We start from the raw sequence: 27,540 nt of genomic DNA, 5'->3' as shown, positions 1-27,540 counted from the left end.
TCTGCCTCCAACGCAGAGCCCTCATCAGAGCCTTCCCCAGACTCCAGGACGGGCCCATGTTCCTCCCCAACCTTCTTTCTGTCTGAGTCTGCCACCAGCGCCTCTGGCCACTGGCGGGCCACAACAATTGACGGGGTAGAAGAGAAAGCAGAGAAAATGGCTGCCTTCCATCCTCATACTTTTTTTCCACCCATTCTCAATTTCCGTTGTAATAAATATTCTTTGATGACTTGTTACAACAATTTTTGAGCCGAGACACATATCTTTTCCCGGCCCTGTTCTAATTCCGGTCTTGGCATTGGGTATGATATGGGGGCTAAAAAAAGGGAAGAGTTTGAAGTGTACTTGAAAGCTGTTTCCATAAACAAATAGCTTAGGATAATGATGAGGAATATCGCCTGTCTCAAGTAAACCAGTCAACGCTATATTTTGCCTAGATGTAGAGTAATTCTTAGCATTTGCAGTCATGAAGATTAAGCAAAACTATGACATAATAATCCAATCTTGGCAATGTTATGCCTATTTATTTATAGGAAGACATGAATCTAAATGAAGAACGCAAAGCTCCTTTACGGAATAAAGATTTGACCACGAAACGTGAAATGGTTGTCCAGTACATTTCTGCAACTGCCAAATCTGTGAGTAGAGTTTCTGCCTTCCTCGCTTCCCAAGATAGGTCAGACTAATGCTCTTAACAACATCTGCAGTTTTCAACTCAAATCTCCAAATTTCTGCTTTCCGTTTATCATTATTAAGAGCACCTACAAAGCTTTCTTCCTGAAATCCTTTAAAATGCCTTCAAGGGTAGATAAAAGCCTTAATTAGAATGTACTGCATATCTCACAACCGGATAGTCAATTTGAAACATGATTCTCTCCTTACAGTAAACCAATAAGTATTTTAAATCCACTGCTCTGGAATAATTATCAAGCTTTTTCCACAGTGTCTCTTGCACGCATATGATAGCAGAAAGAAAAAAAAAAAAACAACCAGACTTTTCTGACTTTAAGGTGCAAACATATCTTTCCTAACTGCTTTCTTATTGACTGATGCTATAAATTTGGTGCTATTTTAAAAATAAAAACTGCTGGGATCAATGATTTCGTTTTCCTACGCTGTTCTTTCTTGGGATGTTTCCTATCCTGTCTCGTGATGTTCAACTCCGAGGAATCCGATGGTTAGGACAGTTACGCAAAACTCTGCAAGCATTGTGCAAGCAATGCTTTCTTTGTAAAGTAGCTTTTGCAAATGGCTTTTTTAGTCTAATTGATTGCTTTATTAAAGTACAAATCGCAAGGCCAAGCAGCAGACACCATTCATGGCCTAATAAAGCAGTCTGTTGTCGGTTTGGTTGTGTTGAACTCAAATCGGAAACATTTTTTTTTTTTCATGCTGTGAAACAAGTTGTACTTGTAGATCAGGCCAATAAAGTTTCTTGGCTGTGGAATAGATCAGTGATGGGGAAGTGTGCCAAAAAAGCAACTTATGAGCGTTTTTCACACTTATAACCATTGCAGCATCCCAGTGGTTATGTGGTCAAAATTTAGACGCTTGACCGCTGACTCATATTTACGACGGTTGCAGTGTCCCGGGATCCCCTTTTTGCAACCTTCTGACAAGCTGAGTCAATGGGGAAGACAGATTCACTTAACAACCGGGTCACTCATTTAACAACTGCAACGATTGCCTTAACAATTGTGGCAAGAAAGATGGGGTAAAATTCACTAAACATTTGTCTCACGTAGCAACATCAATTTTGGGCTCAATTGTGGTCATACGTCAAGGACTATCTGTACCTACTGTAATGTTCTCCTATATTGATGGAGAAAAAAATGGCACGGTATTGTAAGTGACACAGTTGATCCTGATAATATCCAGCTCGAACTACTTAAGATTGTGTAGGCTTTCTCAGTTGTCATCCTAGATGCGAAATAGCTTTTTGCTACACCTAACTAAGGGACGTGATGGCTCAGTGGCTGAGACGCTCAGCTTGTCGATCAGAAAGGACAGTTGTTTGGAGTGAGCTGTCCTTACTTGTCCCAGCTTCTGCGAACCTAGCAGTTTGAAAGCACACAACAATGCAAGTAGAAAAAATAGGAACCACTTTTGGTAGGAAGGTAACAGTGTGCCGTGTTCCTTCGGCGTTTAGTCATGCCAGCCACATGACCACGGAGATGTCTTCGGACAGTGCTGGCTCTTCGGCTTTGAAACGGAGATGAGCACCACCCCCTAGAGTCGGGAACGACTAGCACATACATGTGAGGGGAACCTTTATCTTTACGCCTAACTAGCAAGCAAAGTAGGAAATTTTGTAAGATGAAAACAGCAGCAAGAGTTTTTCTTCTTCATCTTTTCGGCAACATTTTTTTTTTTTACAAGCTGGTACCACAACCAAAATGGATAGATTTCACATCCTTCCATTTGCTTGGCTATCCGAGGGCAGAAATATGTTTCCACTGATAAGTGCTTTTGCCCCCTAGCTTGTTTTAGACAGAATTATGAGATGGATAGGACTTTACGTTACTTCGAAAAACCTCAACATCTTTACTCAGTTTTGTGCTGAAGTAATTGTTTGGTAGTTAAGGTGATTTGGGAAATGCAAGCTTGCGCATTCCGTTCCCTTTCTCAAATACCTAAAGGCAGAATTTGAGTAAACTCTAACGAAACTAAATCAGAATGCAGAATGGAGATAACGCTATATGAATACTCATGTATTATATATGAAAGCAAACTCATAAATGAGATTAGGTGGGTGTTTGCTCGGTTTGTTTGTAAATAGGGAACAGAAGGCAAGCAACTCTCAATGCAAAGTTGAACACATGCAGGCGTTTTAATAGTACACTCAACTCTACATATATACATGCATTAATATCCATCAGGTTGGTACCTTTTCGGTAGGCATCATTATGCAAAGTGCAAAAGCAGGACAAAGAAGTAAACATAAACAAAAGCAGGAAATAAGAAACCTCCTCTATTTATATGATATCACTGCCAAGGCTTATCGAATTGCAAATCATCCTTAACTTCCATCTCATTCATACAAGTATATAACTATAACTAACCCATTAGATTTGGTAGAAAAAGAATGAACTAGCAAATCTATTGTGGGAAAGCAATCATATCCAACCGTTCAAGTTAGAGTGTAGGTGGGCACCAGTTGCAGATGCGGTGGCTCAGAGGCTAAGACGCTGAGCTTGTCGATCAGAAAAGTCGGCAGTTCAGCGGTTTCAATCCCAAGCGCCGCATAACGGAGTCAGCTCCTGTTACCTGCCCATGTTTCTGCCAACCTAACAGTTCGAAAGCACTATTATTACTATATTCTGCTAGAACGTTTGAAGAAGATGATGGAGGTGAAATCTGGCTCATATCTATAGCATGTCTTAAATTTTGTCGTGTCCCCCCCCCCCCAGCCATTATCATATCACAGGAAGTTGTACAGATGTTTCCTCGAAGCTATAACTAGCTTTGTGTGAATTTGCCCAGGATGCTGCTAGAATTATGATGAATAAAACATCTCTTTGTACCACAATAGGCAGACAGACAGAGATATGGAGACTGGAGATGGAGATAGATAGATTAAGATTGGCTCATTCCATTCTCTGTTTTTTTTTTTTTTTTTTGCTGTTCCTTCTCATGTTTCGAAATACATCTTTTATGCATTCTCTTTAGAAATCAGGTCTAGAATTGAGTCAGCAGCACAATTTTCTCCTGTTGTGAGCCCTTTGGTGTGATAATTGCGAAAAGGGACAATTATCTTGTAGCTCTAATCACCTTGTTTTCAAAAGGTGGGAACGTAGAAATTATATATGATAATTAATTGTTAATTACAACGTGAACATAATGCAACTCTTTATTATGACTGGCATTCTATGCAGATGCACTGAATGAAAACAGAGCTGCTTAAATTTTAAGGTGAAAACATAATAAAAGTACCACTACAATTTAGTCTGCTTGCTGCAGCTGTCTAACCTGTAACAAGCTTTTTTTCTCAGGAAAAAGAAGCAGTTTTGTTAAAATGTGTGCCTAATGAATTCTCCACTGTTCTTTTTTTTTTTGCATGCACTAATACACACTGTATTCTTAATCAAACAAGTCCTCTTTTTGTTAGATTAAACTGTTATGGATATGTGCAATTAAAGTATCCCATTTTATAGTTCTTGGACTTGCTTGTTTATGAATATTTCTCTTTTAATTTTAAACATCTTTTAACAATTTACTAAATGCTAAACACTTGGTGGGTTGTGTGAAATGCTTCAGCTTATTTATTGTACCTTTTTTTGTTGTTTTTTTGTTTCTATTCATTGCTCTCACTTCTCTGCGTTGATCACTGCATGCAGATAATTGGAAGCAAAGCTCCGGTGAGTATATATATATATGTTGTCTGTCTTAACTTCAAATGCATGATATAACACCAGTAATGCCTGATATAACACCAGTAAAAATAGACAGATCGCTTGCCAGTATTATACCGCATAGTGACTATTTGCATGTCTCTTTAATTTGCTGTAGTAGATTTATCTTCTGTATATAATTCTGGCCTAAAAAAAAATTAGGATAATATGAAATTGAATTTAAGTAATTTTATCCCAATTTTCCTGTGACAAATCTATGGTCTCTTAAATACAAATGAAACCCTGAGAGGGGATAATTGAGAATTGGATGAATTGAGAATGTCAAGATTAATATAAATCAGTTCCATTCTTAAACTGACTGATTGATCACTAACCAGTTCCATTTATTTTGCTATTTATGGTGTGCTGATATAAGAACGGTATCAGGCTTGTAAGCCATCTTTTACAGTGGCCCTCAAGCCTGCCCTATATTCTACTGTGGGAAACTGGGAAAGGGGATTGCATGGTGCATGGGAGGTATGTAGTCAAAATAACATTCTTTCTAAGTGAGTCAAGGTCAACTTTCCCCTGCACCTAAAGTGGCATGACTGGGAGGAATCTTCCTCCGGACAATGGGTGGACCATGTGATGGACACGTGGGTACTGGACAGGGTCTTGAACTTTCAACTGGGTGGGGAAAACCTGGAAGCTTTCAGATTCGGGTTTTCCCAGATGTGCCAACATGGCTTCTCTAATAAATTGGAACTTTGAGGAACCTCTAACCTCCCATTCTTATTTTATTTTGGATGCTATTTGGAACTCTAATGGATTACATATTGGAGGGGACCCAAAATTATTAGATTTAAGATGTGGTAGCAACAGGTTTGGTGCTTACAAACTTTGGAGTATGTCCGCTCCAAGTAAATGTTCTCAGAGGAGTGGTGCGGTGGCCTAGAGGTGGAGCTCTCGCCTCCCAATTGAAAGGCTGTGAGTTCGATCCTAGGTAGAAGCAGATATTTCTGGGCACACTGAGAATATCTGCTCATTGGCGACAGGACGGGCATCTGGCCATTAAAAACACTATGCTAGCTCCATTCATTTCCCCAGACTCCACCCCGCAAGGGGTTATGGGGTTGTTGAGAGATGATCCAAGTTACAACAGAGAGGAGATGCTTCAGATGCTGCCATATGAGAGGTTGGGGCCTGGAAAATTACATTCTCAGTCATAGCTTCTTCCTTGGATCAACCCTGAGGACAGCTGACCCTCTTTTAGCTTTGAGAAAATGTTTGAAGAGAGTTTTAAGAGTTTTCAGTTGTTTAAGAAGGATTTAATCAGATAGGAATGAGTTATATCTTTTATCTTATTAATGCTTTTGATTGGTGTACTTGCGTTCTCATTTTTTATTGTAAGTCTCTTAAAAGCCCTTTAATGGAATATTAATGTGGATTAATAAATAAAATAAATTAGAGTATTAAGCCCCCGAATGAAAGCAGTTCCCGCAATTGCGAGGCATAGTCTGCAAATTAAAATGCCAAAGTGATGGTTGGATTGTAGTGAATCATGAATTATTATTTTTTACCCCCTGATTTTGCAGTATCCCAAAAAGCTAGTTTGGGAGTCAATGCAAGGCTAAGAATAGGAAATATGGGTCAGAGGCATCTTCACAAGATTTCAGTCTAAGCATTAAATTTTAAGACAACTGTTTGTTTATAAAAATCTGCCCTTCTCATGAGTCTCCAACAGATTTGAGTAGGATATCTTGAAATATTGCCATGGCTAAAGAGAGAAAAGAGTAGGCTGGCATGCTTATTCAGTTGTGACTATTGAGTTAAAGCAGAGCCATCTCATGCAACTATAAATACTTTGAGAATAAGAGTTGAAAGGGACCTTGGAGGTCTTCTAGTCCAACCCCCGGTTGAAGCAGGAGACTCTATACCAGCGATCAGTGGTGGATTGCTCTTACCTTCACTACCGGTACACTGCTCGTGATCTGTTTGTGCACTCGCCGGATGTTTGATGCACATACGCCCGACGTCTGCTGCGCATACATGCGCACTCCACTGCCTCTGCGACACCCAGCTGCTCGCTGGAGGTCACACTGCGTGCCTGCGCGATTGGCCCGGTTGCCTTAAAAACAGATATAGAACAGCAGGTGGGTCAAACAAGCCACCGTACTTGTACAGTCGCCGCTGCTCCCGATTACTACCGGTACGGCTATAACGTGCCGGACTTCCCGGAACCCACCACTGCCAGTGTTGGCAAAACTTTTTCTTACGGAGTGCCAAAATTGTACACACAATATCGCCCGCGTGCCCACTCAATCCTCCCTGCCCACCTGTACATTTGTGCGTGACTCCTCCCCAGGCTTTGGAGGCTTTCCCGAAGCCTAGAGAGGATGAAAATGGCCTCCCAAGTCTCCCCCCCAGAGGCCCTCCGGAAGCCAGAAACGGATCATTTCTGAACTTCCGGTTGGGCCGTTAGGGGCGTTTTTTACCCTCCCCAGGCTTCAGGAAAGCCTCCGGAGGCTGGGGAGGGTGAAAAACAGCCCCAACGGCGCAACCGGAAGTTTGGAAATGATCCGTTTCCAATCTAGAGCTGACTGAGGCACTTGTGCCATTAGTTCGCCATCATGGCCCTATGACATTTCAGACAAAATATTGCCCACTCCCTTCTTAAAAACCTCCAGTGATGAAGCACCCACAGCTCCTGCCATTCCACTGATTGATTGATTGATTAAATGCCCCACTTTATCTAACAGCACAGGGAGAGATAATCTTAGGCTACTTACTGGATTTCTCGCTATGTTCTTTAAGTTTCTTCTCTTTCTGTTTTTTAAACAGTAGGAATAGAACAGAAGGCTTATGGTTCCATTTCTGCAAGTTTCCAAAATTGGGAGGGAGGGTGGGAAGGAAGGAAGAAAGAGAGGGAGGGAGGGAAGAAGAAAGGAAGGATACTTTTGAAGCCTAATTTGGAATGTCAGTGAAGTTAGAAACTGCATCCCATATCATGCTTGAAAGTATTAATTTATCATCAACAAGGACTGAACGCAAAGGAGGAAAAATAAATCAGTTGATTATAAAGCTCTTAATTGCTGCTAGTTGCAATATTATTTTTTCACTGACATGAATTATTTAAGGCCTCTTAATTTATTGCCTCTCTTGAAAAGTTAGGCATATTACAGTAAAAGTTAACTAAATTAAGTTGGGAGGGGAAAAAAAAACAACAACAACCATATCTTGGCACAATTATCATAGTGAATTCAGTGGCCTATGTTATTCTTAGTTTAGACTAATTTAGATTAAAATTGAGATTTATATTCTGTGCCTTCCAGAGGTTAATTATAGTATGTATCACCTTCCAATTTTCTTTACAGCTACAACCAGGTAAGGTTAATTTGGCTGAAAGAGAATGATCAGCCCAAAATGAATCAGTTGACTTCACAGACAACCCCCCCCCCCCCAATCCCAATCCCAATAAAACACCTTAACTACTACATCTAGATGGCATGTCTACATCATACAACAGAACAGGAGATGGAAGGGACCTTGGAGGTCTTCTAGTCCAACCCCCGGCTAAGGCAGGAAACCCTACACCACTTCAGACCAATAGCTATCCAATTATCTTCTTAAAAACTTCCAGTGTTGGAGCATTCACAACTTCTGGAGCCAAGTTGTTCCACTGATTAATTGTTCTAACTGTCAGGAAATTTCTCCTTACTTCTAAGTTGCTTCTCTCCTTGATTAGTTTCCACCCATTGCTTCTTGTTCTACCCTCAGGTGCTTTGGAGAATAGTTTGGCTCCCTCTTCTTTGTGGCAACCCCTGAGACATCTGAACACTGCTGTCATGTCTCCCCTAGTCCTTCTTTTCATTAAACTAGACATACACAGTTCCTGCAACCGTTCTTTATATGTTTTGGCCTCCAGTCCCCTAATCTTCTTCGTTGCTCTTCTCTGCACTCTTTCTAGAGTCTCCACATCTTTTTTACATCATGGCGACCAGAACTGGATGCATGATTCCAAGTGTGGCCTTACCAAGGCATTGTAAAGTGGTATTAACCCTTCACGTGATCTAGATTCTATCCCTCTGTTGATGCAGCCTAGAACTGTGTTGGCTTTTTTGGCAGCTGCTGCACACGGCTGGCTCCTATTTAAATAGTTGTCCACTAGGACTCCAAGATCCCTCTCACGGTTACTACTATTGAGCAAGGTACCACCTATACTGTACCTGTGCATTTTGTTTTTCTTGCCTAAATGTAGTGACTCTACATCTTATTGACTGTCTAGATCTTGCCATGTACATGCAGCGTATGGCCCCTGTGCAATGCTCCGCCGAGCAGCTAGAGCGTTGCAGGGCAGTGTGTATGCATGCATGTGCAGAGCAAGTACATGTGGTGGACGTCCGGCACCGTCGCAGTTGCGACGAGATCTGGAACCCACCACTGCTGTGAGGTAGATAGTGCCAAGAGAGAGAGGGACACCCAACCAGCTTTCATGGGTAAACAGAGACTTGAACTCAACGGTCTCCTACTTTCTACTCAGGTTCCTTAAATTCTAGACCAGTGATGGAGAACTTTTTTGGCACTGGAACATGTGTGTGTGCACGCCAGAGTCCCGAAAACCTACAAGACCAGCTGCCCGGTCTGCATACATGCGCTGGCCACCTGGTTTTCGGGCACGCACCAGACAGGTAGTCTTTGTGCATGCCGGATCACCAGAAACCGAAGACCAGGTGGCCAGTGCGCACATGTACACTGGGTTTCTGGTGTTCCGGCACATGCAAAGACCTACTGGTGTGCCGGGTACCTGAAGACTAAGTGGCTGGCACGTGCATGCCATCGCCACCTGGCTTTTGGGTTTCCGGGGCTCCGCCATGCACGTGCTGGAAACCCAAACACCAGGTGGCGATGGCACATGTGCCAAAAGTGTAGGCTCGCCATCACGGTTCGAGACCAAACTGTCACTTGTAAGCACTTTTAAGTAGCTTCTTTTAAATGATGGGTTTCTAGAAGCAGTCCTCGATTCTAAATGTCTCTTTTCATAATTATTATTTTTTTCTATTCTTCATGACACGGTACATTAATTCTGGAGAAACATGGTTGGTTGGCTTTCTGGTACTCATATCCTGCTTGTGGCTTCTTGTAAGCACATGTAAAGTGATGGCCTGCATTGATCTCTGCAGCATGGCTCTTAATGTTCTTACAAAATCTGTGTGTGTCTCAGATTCTCGGCAACATCTCAGTGCAATTTATAGCCCTTTCTTGGGTGGCCCGGTTGACAAATGATCAAAGGATTCTTCCTTAAAATTCATCCTTGAAATGAATAGGTTGAGATTCTTATTTTTCTTTTCTTTTTTCTTTATCTTTTCCTCCCTCGGGCTGTGTTATATGTTACCAGCACTGATAACTTTATATTATTTTAAGCCACTTGGTTAAGTGAGGTTAGAAGGTTATTTTTTATATTGTGGAAAGACGAGTTAGATTAACATAACACCTATTGCTGCACTTTTATACTCTCATTTGCAGTCCCCCAAGTCCTGAGAAGTAATTGTAAATGGAATTTACTGGCGCACAACATAAGACGTCGGAAGCATTTATTTTAGTAACTTGAATTAGAGAAGTTGAATATTTTAATAATAGTGAAGATAGTTTTAACTCTGGTGCTGGATAAGATTCTTGCGAGTCCCTTGGACTGCAAGGCGATCAAACCAGTCTGTCCTAGAGGAGATCAACCCTGACTGCTCTTTAGAAGGCCAGATCCTGAAGAGGAGACTCAAAGACTTTGGCCACCTAATGAGAAGGAAGGACTCATTGGAGAAGAGCCTAATGCTGGGAAAGATTGGGGGCAAAAGAAGAAGGGGACGACAGAGAATGAGTTGGCTGGATGGAGTCACTGAAGCAGTAGGCGTGAGCTTAAATGGACTCCAGAGGATGGTAGGGGACAGGAAGTCCTGGAGTAACGTTGTCCATGGGGTCGCGATAGGTCGGACACGACTTCGCAACTAACAACAATGAAGATAGTTTAATGGAGCAATCGGAGTAATTTTGAAATGTACAGTAGCCCTTTAATTGGGTCAGGGTTATTTTGTATGTGCGAATCCATGCTAGGAAGAACTTAACAGATGCAATGTACCCCAAATGAAATATTGTGCCGTTATATAAATACATATCCTTTCCTTCCTGTGTAAAGTAAATACCGCTCTTAGCATTTTTGTACATTTCATTAGAGATAAGCAACTAACTAATAAAATTGGAGGTGGAATCCTTTCTCAGATTCCTTACATCTGAATCCTGCATTAAAGAAACAGGTTCAAGCTTTATCATTTTATATTAGCATGTCTATAGCAAAAGAAGATGAACAGAGTTGTAACGATAGGTAGGCTGCAAGCAAAAATAAGACAAAAATTGTGAGACAGTAATCCTGTTAAGAATTATCCACTTTGAACTGTGGCTAGCGGTTGGGAATATGCAGGTGGAAAGCTTTGAAAATGGATTTTGAAAACCCACCCTTTTTTCCCCAAGGCTATCAATTTTGAAAGAATTGAAATGCTTGAATTAACCACTGTATATTTAAAAATGGCATAATAATTGCAAAGGTGGTAGCGATTTGCTGCAAAATGTTGTTTCCTTATTTTATTTTAATTTTTGTTTTCCCTGGGAGTTGAGGAAGCCAGTTTGACTTCAGGAAGTTTATTTTCAGGGACTCCCTCTGACAATTTAGTGATTTATGTACGTATTTCACAAGGGACCCGGTGGCTCAGTGGCTAAGATGCTGACCTTGTCGATCAGAAAGGTCGGCAGTTCGGTGGTTCAAATCCCTAGCGCTGCATAACGGAGTGAGCTTCCGTTACTTGTCCCAGCTTCTGTCAACCTAGCAGTTCAAAAGTTAAAAAATGCAAGTAAATATATAGGAGCCACCTTTGGTGGGAAGGTAACAGCATTCATGCACCTTCAGAATTTAGTCATGGCGGCCACATGACCATGGAGACGTCTTCGGACAGCGCTGGCTCTTCGTCTTTGAAACGGAGATGAAAACCGCTACATAGAGTCGGGAACAACTAGGACATATGTGCGAGGAGAACCTTTACCATCACAATTAAATTAAATTCAGCATGGGGAACGCTTAGTTCCTAAACAAAAATCTCAGTTAGCTTTTAGTAGTTCACAAAAATGATGCCAACATGTTTAAATCTTGAAGACTTTAAGTGTTAAATCCCAAGTAAAGTAGAAATGACCAAATGCAGGACATTTCCAAGAAAGCAATATAATTTAGAATAAATATTGCTTTGTCTGTGTTTGTGTATCAGAATTATCTGGAGTTAAAAACCTTTATACTATTGGGATTTATTCTGACTTATGATTTTGTACAAGGTGCACGGCACAGAAAAATCCTTACCTAGTGGTATCCTGAGATTTAAGTTTGGTTTATGTTCTGCCCTTGGATGTAGGAGAGACCAAGATGACATGCAAATTTGAATGCACCATTATTTCTGCTTGGGCAGTAAACTATATCTCATTTCTATTGTTGCTACTTTTTGTACGGTGGCATTCTGCAGCGTTCCCTAAATATTTATTTGAAACAGAATCATCCTTTTGGAATAATGGTATCTGTGTCCTTCAGAAGTGGAACTAAAAGCATCCTCAAATTAAGATCAGTTACTGATGACTAAGAAGACCCATTCATACAGTTTTCTTGACAACGGTATGGTATTGATCTGTCATTTCTATTTTAAAGGACTGTGTTTTGAGAACGGGCTAGAGACCTCCTGTTTCATATCTGTCTCCCATCCTCATGAAAACAAAGTGTGACCTTGCTTTGCTTCTACATTCAGGCAAGGTTGACCAAGAATTGTTGCCTGATAAAACATGTTCTGAATAGAATCAAAACATGAAACGAGAGTTTGCAGCATCTGTGGAGATTCTTGGTCATTTCAAGTCATGCTTTTCCCAAAGATTTTTCAAGAGGCAATGGAGTTGCTTATTTTTTCCTTGAAGACATTTTGCTTCTCATCTAAGAAGCTCCTAGTTCTTCTAGATGAACTGAAGACGTTTCTTGGATGAGAAGCTAAACATCTTCAAGGAAAAGCAAGAAAGCCCAGTTGCCCCTTGAAAACGAACCTTTGGGACAAGAGTTTGTGGCAGTGATCAAACAGTGATCAACATGCTGCTCTGTAAGAAATGGAGGTCTTGCAGAATTGTGAAGATATACTGCTCCCATAAATTCAAGGAGTTGCAGAGACTTGTGTGATAATTGGAGCTTCTCAATTTCTTCATTATCTTTCTACACTCTGTTAAGTTGTAATACTCTTAATGGTTGATACAGTTGTGCAAATCGAAATACCTTCATCTAGCATGTCTTAACGGTTGAAAGATGCACAAAAAGGATTAGTGAACTTGAGGTGGTCCTTGATATAATTAACTATCAGACATATACAAATCCTATTAGAGATGCTGGGGGTGAAAAAAAAATCTGACTTGACTTCATTAAATGCAGGCAGAGACTATGTCAAGCTAAGGAGCTTTAGGAATTGTCTATTAATAATAACCACTGTTCTGAAATAAGCCAACCTGCAATTTATCAGAGCTACAGCTATGATGTAACCTCTAAAGAGGCTGAGCATCTAAAGAGATGTTTGCTCATCTGTCAAAATTGAGAAAATCACTACGATGCATATAATTAGTTAATATTGCAGTAGAAGGAAAATGTTGATTATGTAGCAATAGCAATAGCATTTAGACTTATATACCACTTCACAGTGCTTTACGGCCCTCTCTTACAGAGCCAGCCTATTGCCCCCAATAATCTGGGTCCTCATTTTACTGACCTCGGAAGGATGGAAGGCTGAGTCAACCTTGAGCTGGTAGGACTTGAACTGCCAAACTGCTGGCAATCAGCAGACAGCAGAAGCAGCCTCTAACCACTGCACCACCATGGCTCTTTAGTTCCAGCAAAGTAGCTCCATTGCTACCAACTTGGTGGGAAGGTGACATCTATCAAACATGGCTTTGTTATAAAATAGACAAGACGTTCAATATTTGAAACTGGCTAGAAGAACTTTGAGTCAGTAGGCGTAAACTGTGCGATGACCTGGATATTGGCACGGGCATAGAGCCCGAAGGTCCAATGAGTCCTCTGGCGGTCCACCATATAGGCAGTCTCATAAATTTCTGTAAGAAGAGAAGTGAAAACTGTAAAGCCTTGGAAAGATCAGCATTCCATTGAAAAAATAGTTACAATTCAGAAACGAGACAAGGTATTTTCACAGTAAATAAGGATGCAAAGGGTAAATGCAGGACAAAAATCCACTCTCTTGTGCGCCAATGATGTCACCTAGCTAGTGGTGGGATATGACCGGGCTTTTGGTTAGGTCAGAAAAAAGGATGTTGTGCTAGGAGGGGGCTCTATGGTGGGGGAACCGGACTTCCGGTCAGTTCCAGAATTGAACCGGGGTGGGTGGGTGGGGAGGGGGGTCTTCCGGTTAGGTCCTTTGTGGCTCCCTGTGTTTTCTTTTCTGTGGGGGGGGGGGAAATGGCTCTTTGAGTGTTTAAGGTTGCCGACCCCTGGTCTAATGGGTAAAACTCCAAGTCAGAGTTTCATTCTTTTCCACATCAAGCACAGAGTTCAGAGGCGGTCTCCATGTGGAAACAAAAGCACTTTTGTGCTTTTCTTTAATCAAAGTAATTAATTTTGCCATTTTTGCCACTCCCATCAACTTCATCCATAGTAGGAATCGAAGCGTCCTTCCATTTTTAGGAATACAATAGTCTTCCTGCAGTCAACATGTATAATAACAAAGTTCCAATTTTTTTCTCCAGTTCTTTTTCCATTACGAGCAAAAGGAAAATTTCTGGTTTCATTTTTTTCCCTGTATTATTTTCTGTATTAATATATGAATCATACCCCACCCAAAAAAGCAAAAAATAAATAAATTGTGATTTGATGTTAATGCCTTATTTTACTGTAACAGAGTGTCAGAAGTCAACGCTTCTTTTTCTTTCTTTCTTTTTCTTATCTTCCCTCACTTCTCTTTCTCCCTTTCCCCCAACTGCTTTTCTATTTACTTGGTATTTTATAATACTTTACAACACAATAAAAAACATTAACTGCAAAAAATGGAATGTGTAGGCACTTGTTTCCTGGCGTTTTAATAGACGTGAGACTGAGTCTCATGGAATTATATTTACGTATAAGTCAATCAGAATCATTGGATATGAGATGGGGGGGGGGGGAATAAATTTAACAAATTTTAAGATTATTATTATTATTATTTATTAAGTTTATTTGCTGTCCATCTCACCATAAGATGACTCTGGGTAGCTTAGAATGTTAAAGATTTTGCCTGTTAGTTACTTATTAGTTACTCTAATAAGAATGCTAGGACTACACAAAATGGTAGATTTGGTTATCGCTACACATAACAGCACAAATGCGTGCATGTCTTACGTTGTTTTCATTAACTGGGCTTTGAAGTTAGGTTGCAGCTCTCTTAGAGGTTCCTGGACTGTGACCGGACAATGCTGAGTTGGCCATTGTTATTGACATGTGAAATATTCTCTTTCTTTTCAAGCGCTAATGAGTAGCGCCTTCTGACTTTTGTGCTCCATAATTGGCTTTGTGCATTTGCATTATGCAGACCCTTTTGATCAATGGAGCTATAAAAAAATATATATGAAGTGGGCTAGAGGTTAAACCTGCTCCACTTGCCCTTCCTGAAATGAATGGCTTGGAACTCTTGTTGCACATGCGATGATGTGGCTGTAAATGGAGAATCAACATTATGAAGGGTGTTTGCTTTCTGATACAGCTCACGAGGTAATGGGTAGAAAGGTTGAAAGGGCGTACATGTGTTCATTGAAGCTGAAGGCAAAGCAGTACGTGTTAGACTGCATTCACATCTTTCCTGTGCGCAGTTTTGCTCTGTCCCTTTCCATCATAAAAGTGCTGTGATGTAAATTACTACAGGCTTAAAAGGGTGGAAAAATCCAGGTCTGAATAGAATTACTGAAACTAGGCAATCGGAAACTTGTTGTTGTTGTTGTTAGTTGTGAAGTCGGGTCTGACCCTTCGCAACTCCATGGGCAATGTTCCTTCAGACCTTCCTGTTCCCTACTTTCCCCCAGAGTCTATTTAAGCTCACACCTACTGCTTTGGTGACTCCATCTAGCCACCTCATTCTTCTTTTGCCCTCCATCGTTCCCAGCATTCAGCTCTTCTCCAGGGGGTCCTTCCTTCTCATTAGGTGGCCAAAGTATTTGAGTTTCATCTTCAGGATCTGGCCTTCTAAAGAGCAGTCAGGGTTGATCTCCTCTAGGACTGACTTCTTTGATTGCCTTGCAATTCAAGGGACTTGCAGGAGTCTTCTCCAGCACCAGAGTTCCAAGGCCTCAATTCTTTGGCGCTCAGCCTTCCTTATGGTCCAACCTTCACAGCCATACATTGCAACTGGGAAAACCCTAGCCTTGACTGTATGCATGTACCCCTTCATGGTTCACTGCCTTGTTGTGGCAAAGGAGCTTGTGTAGCCCAATGAAGCTATGAGCTTATGCTATGCAGGCCAGCCAAGACAGACAGGTCATAGCAGAGAGCTCTGACAAAACGTGACCACTGGATAAGGAAATGGCAACCCATTCCAGTATCATTGCCATGAAAACCCATGGACAGTACCAAAAGGCAAAGAGATATCCCAACATTATAGCTAATAGATGTCTAACGCTCTGATACTAGCAGTGGCATCTTCCATTAAATGAAACCTGACATATTTTCTTGTTGTGGTATAACCTTTGTTGTTAGCCACAATTATAAAGCAAGCTCAAGCAGCCATAGAAGAGAAATGAACAAATAAGTAGCTCAGAAGTTTTATCTTTCACGTGTAAATTTGACAGCCCTGTATGTTTATTTAAAGTAAACATGTTTGGGAAAGCTGCTATATATATGGATATTAGGGATCTTAAAATAGTTTTGTGCTAAAACGTGAACATCTGTTTAAATATTTCTTGGCATTGTATGTACAGAATACTTTGCATTTCTTAGTACATGTGTAAACACACACCATAATTTCCAGCAGGATATGTACTAAAAATTAGCCTCTTAGTTGAAACTTAATAATACTCTGAATGCAAAATGTTGAATTACCCCAGAGATCTAGGGCTTCAAATTCTTCTGCCAGATTAGGAGAAAAGCTATAGTGGGGAAATTTACTACTGAGAATCTCCTTTCTCCTCCATAGGTTATTTTTTCCCCACTCAACTTAAACAAATGAACAAAATCTTAAGTTGGTGGCATTCAAATGGTGGTATCCAGAGGGGTTTTCAGGAAGTATATTGAGAAAGTCTTTGGATTCAAAGCATCTCCTAACCATATGGAATAGATTCATTATTACTTATTAATAATACAAATTACTTATTATTTGTAATGGCAGGGCACTCAAGGGCTGCTTTAAGATGGGCAAGAATTGAAATTTTTTTGAAGTTCCAAAGACTGAGTACGTCAGGAAATGGGTTCTTCTTCTTGTGCCATATCTGTCATTGGATGTTGGCAATCATGTTGGCGATCCTATCTTTATCAACCGCCTCATGAAAAGTGCCGCTGAGTTTTGTCCAAACCTGTCCCTTAGGTTTTGAAGCCATGCTGTTCTTCTTCTGCCTTCCATCTTTCCTTGGAGGATTAAGTGAAGTAGGCCGTACTTTTCTGGGTGTGGCATTATCACATGTCCAAACTAGTCTAACTTTGGCTTTTTTACGGTTTTGATGATCTCCCTTGGCTTTCCCAGGCGGCTTATCGCCACCTCCTTTCTGATTTTGTCAGCCGAACTTATACGTAACAGCCCCCTGTCAATCCACATTTCAAATGCTTCAAGTGACGTTCTGTCAGAGACCAACTCTCCACTCTATGGAGATAGAAAAGATGTACCCTGTTTCCCCAAAAATAAGACTTCCCTAGATAATAAGCCCAATCGGGCTTTTGAGTGCATGTGCTAAAATAATCCCTCCCCCCAAAATAATCCCTCCCCAAAAATATTGCAACACAGCAGCAGCCATGAGGTGACCATGCTCGCCGCCTCCTGCACCTCAAAAATAATAAGACCTCCCCCAAAATAAGGCCACATGCTTATTTTTTTGGGGGGGGGGGGTCAAAAGAAAATAAGACCCTGTCTTATTTTCGGGGAAACGGTAGGATTTGACAAGCCTAATTTTCAATTTTAGGCTTATGTCGTGACTGCAGAAGGGTTAGGGATTTCTAATCATATATAAGAATTAATATCAGCTATTTTTTCTGAGTGTGGGTGACCTCTTCAGTGGTGATTCAAATACAATAGTTTATTGTTTGGGAAGAAATAAATCTGTAACCCCTCTAGAATTAATATTTTAGAGATACCCAAATCAATGTTCACTATTTTTTGTTTATTGTTGAGAAAAGGGACAACTGAAGTGCTGATATTTGTTTTTTCATGTTTATTTTAACATTACTTGTGCAGTAGCGATTATTCTAGAATAATCTTCATATGCATGACTGTGTAATGGATACATGGATACTCTTGAGGCTCAGGAATACGATATGTTGCCTATGAAATAACAGAATAACAGAGTTGGACGGGACCTTGGACGTCTTCTAGTCCAACCCCCTGCTTAAGCAGGAAACCCTACCCCACTTCAGACAGATGGTTATCCCATCTCTTCTTCCAGTGTTGGAATAATCATCATCAAATAAGAGGAATAATAATAATCAAATGAGAGGGTGGAATCCCCAATTGGTTAATAGTCAAAGAAAAAAAAGACACTAATAAATAACTTCCCTTAATAGGTATAGCACTTAAAAATGGCTGGCAGGAAGTTTGTGCTGTCAAACTTGTAGGAATCTATTAATGTAATCTTACAATAACGTAGATTTAGCTCATCTGATTTTGTTTCCTCCTATCTCATTTACTAAGGAAGGTTTACTCTCTCTCTCTCTGTACGCATATGTATTACAATTTTTAAAATTAAAAAAAAATACACCCATTCTCTTTCTCCTTATACACAAAACATAATTAATAGAATATAGAACACACATATTATTTAAGGCACCCATTTTAACCGCGTAGCTCTGTAGGGATTTCAAACCAAGGATTTAAGACTTTTTTTTAAATGTATCCTCTTAAAAAACCAAATTCCCATGAGAATTATGACTTTGTCATTAGAATTGCATGGTTAAATTGATTCAGTCCTAACTTTTATCCCAGCTAAAGTTGGGTGAGAGGATAAGTCTGTAAGAAAACGAACTGTACAATCCAATAACCTAATCCTGGGCCTGGTTAAGTAAGTAATTATATCTGCAGAGTTATGTGGTTCTAGGTTCATTGGACATGTAGAGAACTTAACTAAGAAGTGGAGCCTGGAGACAGGAAGAAATAAAGTTGGTCGCTTTTTCTTTTGATTGCATGCGTCAACTAAATCTTGTTTCCCAAAATAAGTTTATCCCTGGATTTTCTTTTTTTCGTTTAGGGTGGCCTGAAAAACAGTAAACACGAGTGCACACTGTCGTCGCAGGAATATGTCCACGAACTACGATCGGGTATCTCAGAAGAAAAACTTCTTAACTGCTTAGAATCTCTGAGGGTGTCTCTGACGAGCAATCCAGTAAGGTAGGTTTGGGGAATTGTTTCTCAGAACCGTCGCAGAGTAGGAATTTGCAAAATATTGTATACCAAGTTGAAACAAAATGTAGAATTTAGACCAACCGCATCAAAAAAGCCACATATTCAGTGGGTGGGTTTTGGTGGGTTTTTTTTTTTTTTTGCCTATCTATTATCTTATTTAATTATTTCTCTGCCAGGGTGGTGTGGTGGCTCTCTCTGGGCACAATGAGAATATATATGTGCTATGAACTTGGCATTGGCAACAGGAAGGGCATCCGTCCAGTAAACACTTTACTCCATTCAATTCCTCCGACTCTATCGCAATGCGAAGGATTACGTGGTTATCAAAAGACAAAAAAGTAGTAGCCCAGTAGTAGGTCTTAGAAGCAATGGTGGTGCAGTGGTTGGAATGCAGAATATTGTAGGCTAATTCTGCGGACTGCCAGCAGTTTGATTCTCACCGGCTCAAGGTTGACTCAATTTTCCATCCTTCCAAGGTTGGTAGAAATAAGGACCCAGATTGTTAAGGGGCTATATGCCGATTCGGTAAACTGCTTACAGAGGGCCGTAAAGCACTGCAAAGCGGTATGTAAGTCTAAGTACTACTGCCATTGTTAACTCTGCCCAGTGCTAGCAGTTCAATCCTGGCCAGCTCAAGGTTGATTCAGCCTTCCATCATTCTGAAGTGGGTAAAATGAGGAGCCAAATTGTTGGGAGGAATATGCGGAATCTGTAAACCGCTTAGAGAGGGCTGGAAAGCACCATGAAGCGGTATATAAGCCTAAGTGCAATTGCTATGGCTACTAAAAATGAGATAGCTACTTATATGAAACAAATGGCTCCAATCCATTAGATATTCTTATGCATTGATATGCTCGTACACTGTGTAACGCCATTTCCCTTGAAAATGTATTGGAAGGATAGGCTCTTTATTTTTTATTTTTTCAGCTTCAGATTTTAAGGGACCGATCCTGTTATTTACCTCTGGTAAATGAGGCACAGGGCTGAACATTAAAACTGTTGATGGGTAAGCTGTGAATACTTCTATATGCACCAACATATGGCCGGTGTGCTAATATTATGCCTTGTTGCATTCAGAACCTATCCTCAAGCTGTCTTTAACTTTGTAATTGGAATACATTAAACTGGGCTTGACAGTCGGCCTCACTTGGTATGCAAGGAATTTTTGGCAAGCCTGCTTTCTAGAAATGCTGCCCCTGTCTTAAACAGGAAGTTGAAAAGTAACTCCTTTGCCTGCTGGAATTTCCCATGGACTATTCAGGAAAAGAAAATAAGGAGGATTGGAAATGTGGGACGCTTCTAAGGATAACCAACCTCTCTGAATCTATGAGTGATGTTTGTTTACTCCTCTCTAAATCCAACCCTAACCCTAAGTGGAATTCCATCCCCGTTGGATTTTCCTGTGCATTTATCCAGGAAATGGAAATTATGAATTGGCTTCTGGAGTAAACTAGTTATGCTTTAGTTGAAGCGTTGTAGCTCATTCAATTCCTGTTTTTTTACTGTATTTTATCTGGGTAACTAATTTATTTTCTATTCAGCCAGATGATAGATAGATAGATGATAGATAGATAGATGATAGATAGATAGATGATAGATGATAGATAGATAGATAGATAGATAGATAGATAGATAGATAGATGATAGACAGACAGACAGACAGACAGACAGACAGAAATAGCACTTATATACCACTTCACAGTGCTTTACAGTCCTCTCTAAGCAATTTACAGAGTTACTGATAAATAAATAAAGGGAGACTAGGATAGATCTATTTCGAGCTAATTAGCTCTCATCAGCTAGCCATACCCTTACTGGGATTAGAACCCGGGCTGTATATATCTTAGGCAGGAGTCTTAACCACTAAGCCACGGGTTCTCTTCCTTATCAGTTGAGCCAGGGAAATAGGTATGTATTTATGTTACAACCCCTGGTATGACTATATATATATTTGTGTTGTATTTGTGCTGATAAATAAATAAAGGAAGACTAGTATAGATCCATTTCAAGCTATTTAGCTCTCATCAGCTAGCCATACCCTTACTGGGATTCGAACCAGGGCTTTTAATAATCCCATAATCTCATCATCTCAAGGCTTTGAGCCTGGTGAGACAGACAGACAGACAAACAGACAGACCTTGTTTCCATAGAATAGAATAGTAGAGTAGAGTAGATACTAGAATGAAAGAATAGTATAGAATAGAATGGGATGCTAGTCATAGGTTACTAAATAAGCAGTCAAATCATATAGGAAACAAAACAATATAAGTTATAGAAATACAAGCAACATGGTTATAATCATAAGTGGGAAGAGATAGATAACAGGAGGGATGAGAAGAATAATAGTAATACAGTCTTAGTAGGTAATATGATAGTGTTGTGGAAATTAGTTGTTTAACAGAGTGATGGCATGTGGGAAAAAATTGTCCTTGTGTCTAGTTGTTCTTGTGTGCAGTGCTCTAGAGCGTCGTTTTGATGATAGGAGTTGACACAATTTATGTCCAGGATGCGAGGGGTCTGTAGATATTTTCACATCCCTCTTTTTGACTCGTGCAGTGTACAGGTCCTCAATTGAAGGCAGGTTGGTAGCCATTGTTTTTTTCTGCAGTTCTAATTATCCATTGGAGTTTGTGTCTGTCTTGTTTAGTTGTAGAGCCAAAGCAGACAGTTATTCTGACAGTTATTCAAACCAGACTGTTACTCGATCAACCACCTCCTAACTTTGAGTAAACATGACTTTCAGATGTCACTTCCAAGATAAAGGTAGAGAAAGGTGATTTGAGTCCTTGGAGACCTATTTTTGAGAGTTGCTTAAAACTGTTTGTATTGTTGAGAGCAAGACACCAACCCCATCAACTCTTCCAGAGTTGCCCTGCGCCTGTTAATTGCCATAGCATTCTTCTCACCAATGAAAGTTATCTCTGTTTTGCAAGGCTACATTAAACTTTCCCTATGCTTTCCCTTTTAGTTGTCTTTTCTTTTTTACTCTTCATTGTCCTCTTTTGTTAAAAGGGCGATGCTTCTGCTTATCTATATTTTGGTGCTCTCATTTGCTTCTGTAGTTTCAGCCGCTGTCTTTGTTCAGCTGACTTTGAAATTTCCTTTTAACATACTGCTGAATTTGGTATTGTTGGGTTCTATCAGAAAAATATCTCTGTAAATGCTTTAATATGTTCGCTTATTCTGTATAATTCTCGCTTCTTGTTCCATCACTATCCTGAGCGATGAATATTCATCTTCTTTTTTCTTTCCTTCCTCCCTTCCTCCCTCCTCTTCCCTTCCCTTCCCTTCCCTTCCCTTCCCTTCCCTTCCCTTCCCTGGATCTGAGGATTTCCTTTATTTTTCTAACTTAAATGACTTTGAACCTTTTTTTTTGAATGTAACACTCTATTTTGAGGGCCTTCCAACTTCAAAAAAAAAAAAAATGGGGCCACCAGTTCTTCATCATTTTTGGCAAAACCACAAGGCTTGATTTTCTGTAGGACAAATGTTGCAGAATTACATCACCACTGCAGATTTAATTTCCAGAGTTACAAAAGTCAGAATCCTTCAGATGTCATGGAAAATTGAGGATGGTTTGCGTGGCTTATTGCTACTTATACGAATGCCTTGGAGTCCCCTTGTTGTCCTAATCTCATTGTGCTATTTTGCAGACTTTTTGATTCCGACTCCTCTTGAGTCTCTTTAAAATGCATGTTCTGAAGTGCTTCTCAATTGCTAATCAGTTTTAACCTTGATGGCTCTGCAGAGACATCTAGTGACTTGAATTTTGCATGCAAGCCAAAGGTAAACTAATAAGCAACGGCAAACGTGAACAACATAGAGAAACCCAACTGCTCAAATGTTCTGGTGTTCTGGATTTAATTGCTGCTTCTTGGGGTTCCTCGTGCCAATGTCCAGAATTGTTGAGTTTTATAATTAAAAAAAAAGGTGAGGAGACTATGGTAATCGTACATTTTTGAAGCGGAAACCATATTTAGGGTTTAGTGGATGTCCAAAGTTTCAGAAAGCTTAAACCATTAATAGGATGTTATGGATTTTGACATGTTTAATGCTCTACTCATTTATCTTCCATTCAAGAACTAAACTTTAGATGCTGAGCAAATGTTTTTTGAAATAACCAAACACAGCATTGTCATTGTGATGGTGTTGTAAGTGTCTCTGCTCATTTTAATTATTTGTATTTGTGTGGCAGTTCATCTGTGTGGAAAATTGGAAGAACTGGAGGATCGAGTACATTAATGTCAAAATAATACTTTCTGGAAATAGAGAGGGGGAAAAACAATTAGAATAAAGTAAATTATTAGGAGGCTGAGGTTTTAATTTTTTTCCCAAGGTGGATTTGCCTACATAAGCATGCTTTAGAAAATAGAAAATTGTGCATTCCAGATGATCCAGCCAAATGGTTATAGTTTTGTAAACATACTGCATCTGTAAATGAAGTTCTTGGCAACAATAGAAAAAAATGAGATCTATATCTATATATTACCACAGCTTTCCTGTCTGTAGCTGTTAACTGGATGAAATGGTGCATCATAGGGGAACAATATTTGTGAAGTTGACCTGACTGAAGACATTTTTGACCGTTGCCACACTGGAGTTGAGGGATAGAGAGAGAGGATTTGAGATAGAAGAGATTCTGTAGCCAAAACAAAATATTTTTTCTTGAGAACCAAGGACATTCTCACACCTGGTCAAAGGAAAGCAGAGTGATTCTACCCGGTTGCTAGACCACTCCATGATTGGACCATGTGACTGATTGTTTTGAGAACATAGAAAAACTTTTAATTAGGGGAAAACCACGGGAGACTTCAGAATCGGCGTTCACCAGATATGTGCCACTATGATATTTCCAATAAAGCTATTTTTCGAGGAATCTACCTGCCTTGGAGTTTTGCTTGCTATGGATCTATTACTTGGAACCCTGATAATGTGAACCTATGTAGTTCAAATGGGCTAACAGACAAAAGGCATTCAACATGTGAATCATGATTTCATGCAATAATGAGATTTATGACCACTGCAGTGCTTTTGCACCACTGCCTGGAGGTTCAGTTGACTGGTTCAGTTGACTGGTTCCTGAGGCTGGCTAGACTGGCCTCTCCGTCACCTGTTGAAGACAGGTAGACTAATCCTGACCAGACCCTTCAGAGGCCGGCCAGCTGCAGTCAAACCAGTAGGAAGGACTAGGGTTGTTATGAAAGCAGTGTTCCAATGTTTAAGGGGCTCCCATAAAGAAGATAGAAGAATTATTTTCCAAGGCATCGGAAAGGCTGGACAAGAAGCAATGGATGAAAAGTAAAAAATAAAAGAGAAAACCAACCTAGAAATAAGGAGAAATTTCCTGGCAACAAAAACAATTGATCAGTGGAACGGCTTGCCCCCAGAGGTTTTGGAGTTTTCAACACTGGCGTTTGCTGAGAAAACATTGGACAACGTAGGGCATGTCGAGTGTCAACGTAGGGCATGTCGAGGGGAGACATGATAGCAGTGTTCCAATATCTCAGGGGTTGCCACAAAGAAGAGGGAGTCAAACTATTCTCCAAGGCACCTGAGGGTAGAACAAGAAGCAATGGGTGGAAACTAATCAAGGAGAGAAGCAACTTAGAACTGAGGAGAAACTTCCTGACAGTTAGAACAATTAATCAGTGGAACAGAAATTGCCTCCAGAAGTTGTGAATGCCCCAACACTGGAAGTCTTTAAGAAGATGTTGGATAGCTATCTGTCTGAAACGGTATAGGGTTTCCTGCCTAGGCAGGGGGTTGGACTAGAAGGCCTCCAAGGTCCCTTCCAACTCTACTATTGTATTGTATTGTATTCTATTGAGTGTTTCCGCTTTCAATTTCCAAACCTTAGTGGTGCTCAAAAGTTGTGACATGCCTTGGGGATTGTAAAGATGTTTTGCTTACTTTAATATAATGTAGATGTGATTGGCAAGTAAGTACATAAATATCACAACTTTGTAACATTTTGCGGGACAGCCATTTTGTCTGAAACGGTAGGGGGTTCCCTGCTTGAGGAAATCCTACACCAATTGGGTTGGATTTGAAGACCTCCAAGGTCCTTTCCAACTCTGTCATTCTGTTATTCTTCTCCCTTGATTAAAGTTTGGATTGTCCATTTGAAATGCCGATGATTGATAAGTGAACGACGGCTCTTATATTTTGAGTACATACCATGTTTCCCTGAAAATAAGACTGGGTCTTATATTAATTTTTGCTCCAAAAGATGCATTAGGGCTTACTTTCTGATTAGGTTTTAATTTCAGGGAAATATGGTACTAAATGCACCCATCTAGCTGACAATCTTACCTGGGGTTTATTTTGAGGGTAGGGCTTAAAATTATGAGCATCCTGAAAAATTACTTATTTTCTAGTTAGGTCTTATTTTTTTTTTGCGGGGGGGAAACAGGGTATTTCTGTTAACTCTGATTGTTAAGCATGGAAGCTCAACATCTGCCTAAGCCAGGGGTGTCCAAACTTGGGAACTTTAAGACTTGTGGACTTCAAGTCCCAGAATTCCCCAGCCAGCATGGCTGGCTGGGGAATTCTGGGAGTTGAAGTCCACAAGTCTTAAAGTTCCCAAGTTTGGACACCCCTGGCCTAAGCCATGCTGGAAGTCCTATCAATAAGCAATAGTCATCAGAAAGTTCATGTGTAAAGTACACACCGGAGCAAGCATGAACTAATTTGTAATTTTCTTTTTCTTTTTTACAGTTGGGTGAACAATTTTGGATATGAAGGCCTTGGGCTACTCCTGGATGTCCTTGAAAGACTCCTTGATAAGCGACAGTGAGTATTGAACGTATAAGAAGCAATAAAGGGAAGTGAAAAAGAGTGATTAATATAGGACCGTCAGTTAATGTTATTATTATTAATTTTCAGGCAAGAAAGTATTGACAAGAAAAATCAACATAAGCTTATACAGTGCCTCAAAGCGTTTATGAATAATAAGGTAGGAATTTTAGCCCTGGCTGATTTTTTTTTCTCTCTCTCTCTCTCTCTTCAGATAGTTCACTTTAACTGGTAATGAATGACTGTCTTTAAGAGATGACTTTAATGAAATGGAAATTTGATCTACTAATGATGACGGTTTGCCTGTAGTTTAATATTGCCGCAAAGAATTTGGAATAAGGCGAAACCAATCCATACGTTATTTTAAGGCTTGAAAACGGCATCAAGTATACCAAAGCTTTTCCTTTTCTTCTAAGAACTGGGAAAGAAAAAAACCCACAACCGTCACATTTTTTTAAAGGTCAGCTCTTCCCGACTAGGAAGCCAAAGTCATGCAGGCTAATATTACTTTTATTATAAAGATACAGGAACGGAATCTCGCAATGCCCCCCCCCCCCCCTTTATCTTTTTGGAAACTAGGGAAGGTCTCGTCAGAGATTTTTTTCCCCCAGGTTACAGCTCTGCCCCCGACTCAGATTACTTTTATCTGATTATTGTCTAGGAAGCAGCTGTTCTTCCTGACCCCCCAAGCTCACTCCTTCTCCTCATTACAAAGCTTCAGTGATGTGGAATCCCAACATAATATCGTAAAGAAAGTAAAACTTGTATTGAGTTACCCAACTTTGAATAAATCTCTCCACTCTGCTTGCGAACCTCGGAGGCCAAATTTAGTGCTTTAATTTTAGGAAGAAGGTGTAAGGGGCTACGCGAGGGTGTGGAAATGCGGTAATACCTTGAACTGCTTGAAATTATTCTCAGTGTATTTCTAAATTCAGAAAAAAAGACAAGAGAAACCGAAATCTCCTTCTGGTTTTTACTTCCATGTTGTTTGCAAGACTTAGAAATTTAATTTTCTAGGCATTGTTTTTTCCATAGGGGAAAAAAAAAAGACGGCATTAAGAGAACATTGGCAGGGAAATAACAAGCTACGTAGCATTCAAGCTGTGTTTCCATCATGAAATATAATTATCTCCCTGATAAGCATAGCCAAAATACACAATTGCAATATTTTAATGGACGCGTCATCTTTTTTCCAGTACAGTTGGCATTTTCTGCATAGGGGGAATTTCTTTTTTCTAGGAACCTGACCCTTTTTAAAAGTATGTTTCGTTGAACCTGGCGAGACTCCCGTTGTCTCCATCAGTTTCTCCGTTTATGCTATAGGACTGTGAACCCATTATGACACCTCCTCAAAGTGGCACAAGAAGCCACGTCGCCCCGCATGTGTGGCCTTGCCTGCTTGCCTCCTGGGTTTGTGGTGGTGCCATCCTTTGTTTAAAAAAAAAATCATTTTCTTTCTATCCTACCTAACTTCTGGTCATGTCACCTACCTACAAAAAAAGAAAGGAGAGAGAGAGAGAGAGGAAAAGAGAAGCAAATCAAAACAACACCAACAACGAAAAGTCGTCTATCCATCATCTCTTGCCCGCTTCAATACTTTTATTGCTATGCTTTTTTTCTTTTCTTTTTGATTTGTCTCCCATATTCCTCTCTTAAGAATCTCTTTCTGCTTCTGCTTATTGGTTGTTCAATCTTTTTCCCACCTCTACCCTCCTCCACTGATGAGCTTTGTTTAGGGATTATAAAGCTTGGAAGATGGAGCGTGCTGCAATCTCATATCT

At 40.2% G+C, this 27,540-nt stretch overlaps 1 protein-coding gene across 1 annotated transcript in view; it reads left to right on the top strand.

The window, feature by feature from the left end:
* DIAPH2 (diaphanous related formin 2) overlaps positions 1 to 27,540 on the top strand; it is a 276,134-nt gene that overhangs the window by 26,959 nt on the left and 221,635 nt on the right. The window contains exons 4-7 of the mRNA XM_081963960.1: positions 534 to 638; positions 18,810 to 18,949; positions 25,682 to 25,756; positions 25,850 to 25,919. Coding sequence (XP_081820086.1) covers positions 534 to 638; positions 18,810 to 18,949; positions 25,682 to 25,756; positions 25,850 to 25,919 — 390 coding nt within the window. The remainder of the gene's footprint in view (positions 1 to 533; positions 639 to 18,809; positions 18,950 to 25,681; positions 25,757 to 25,849; positions 25,920 to 27,540) is intronic.

Source organism: Natrix helvetica, assembly GCF_964273705.1.
Source record: "Natrix helvetica genome assembly, chromosome: 11".
NCBI lineage: Eukaryota > Metazoa > Chordata > Lepidosauria > Squamata > Natricidae > Natrix > Natrix helvetica.
The sequence above is the reverse complement of the archived record's forward strand: the minus strand, read 5'-3'. Positions and strand labels throughout refer to the sequence as shown.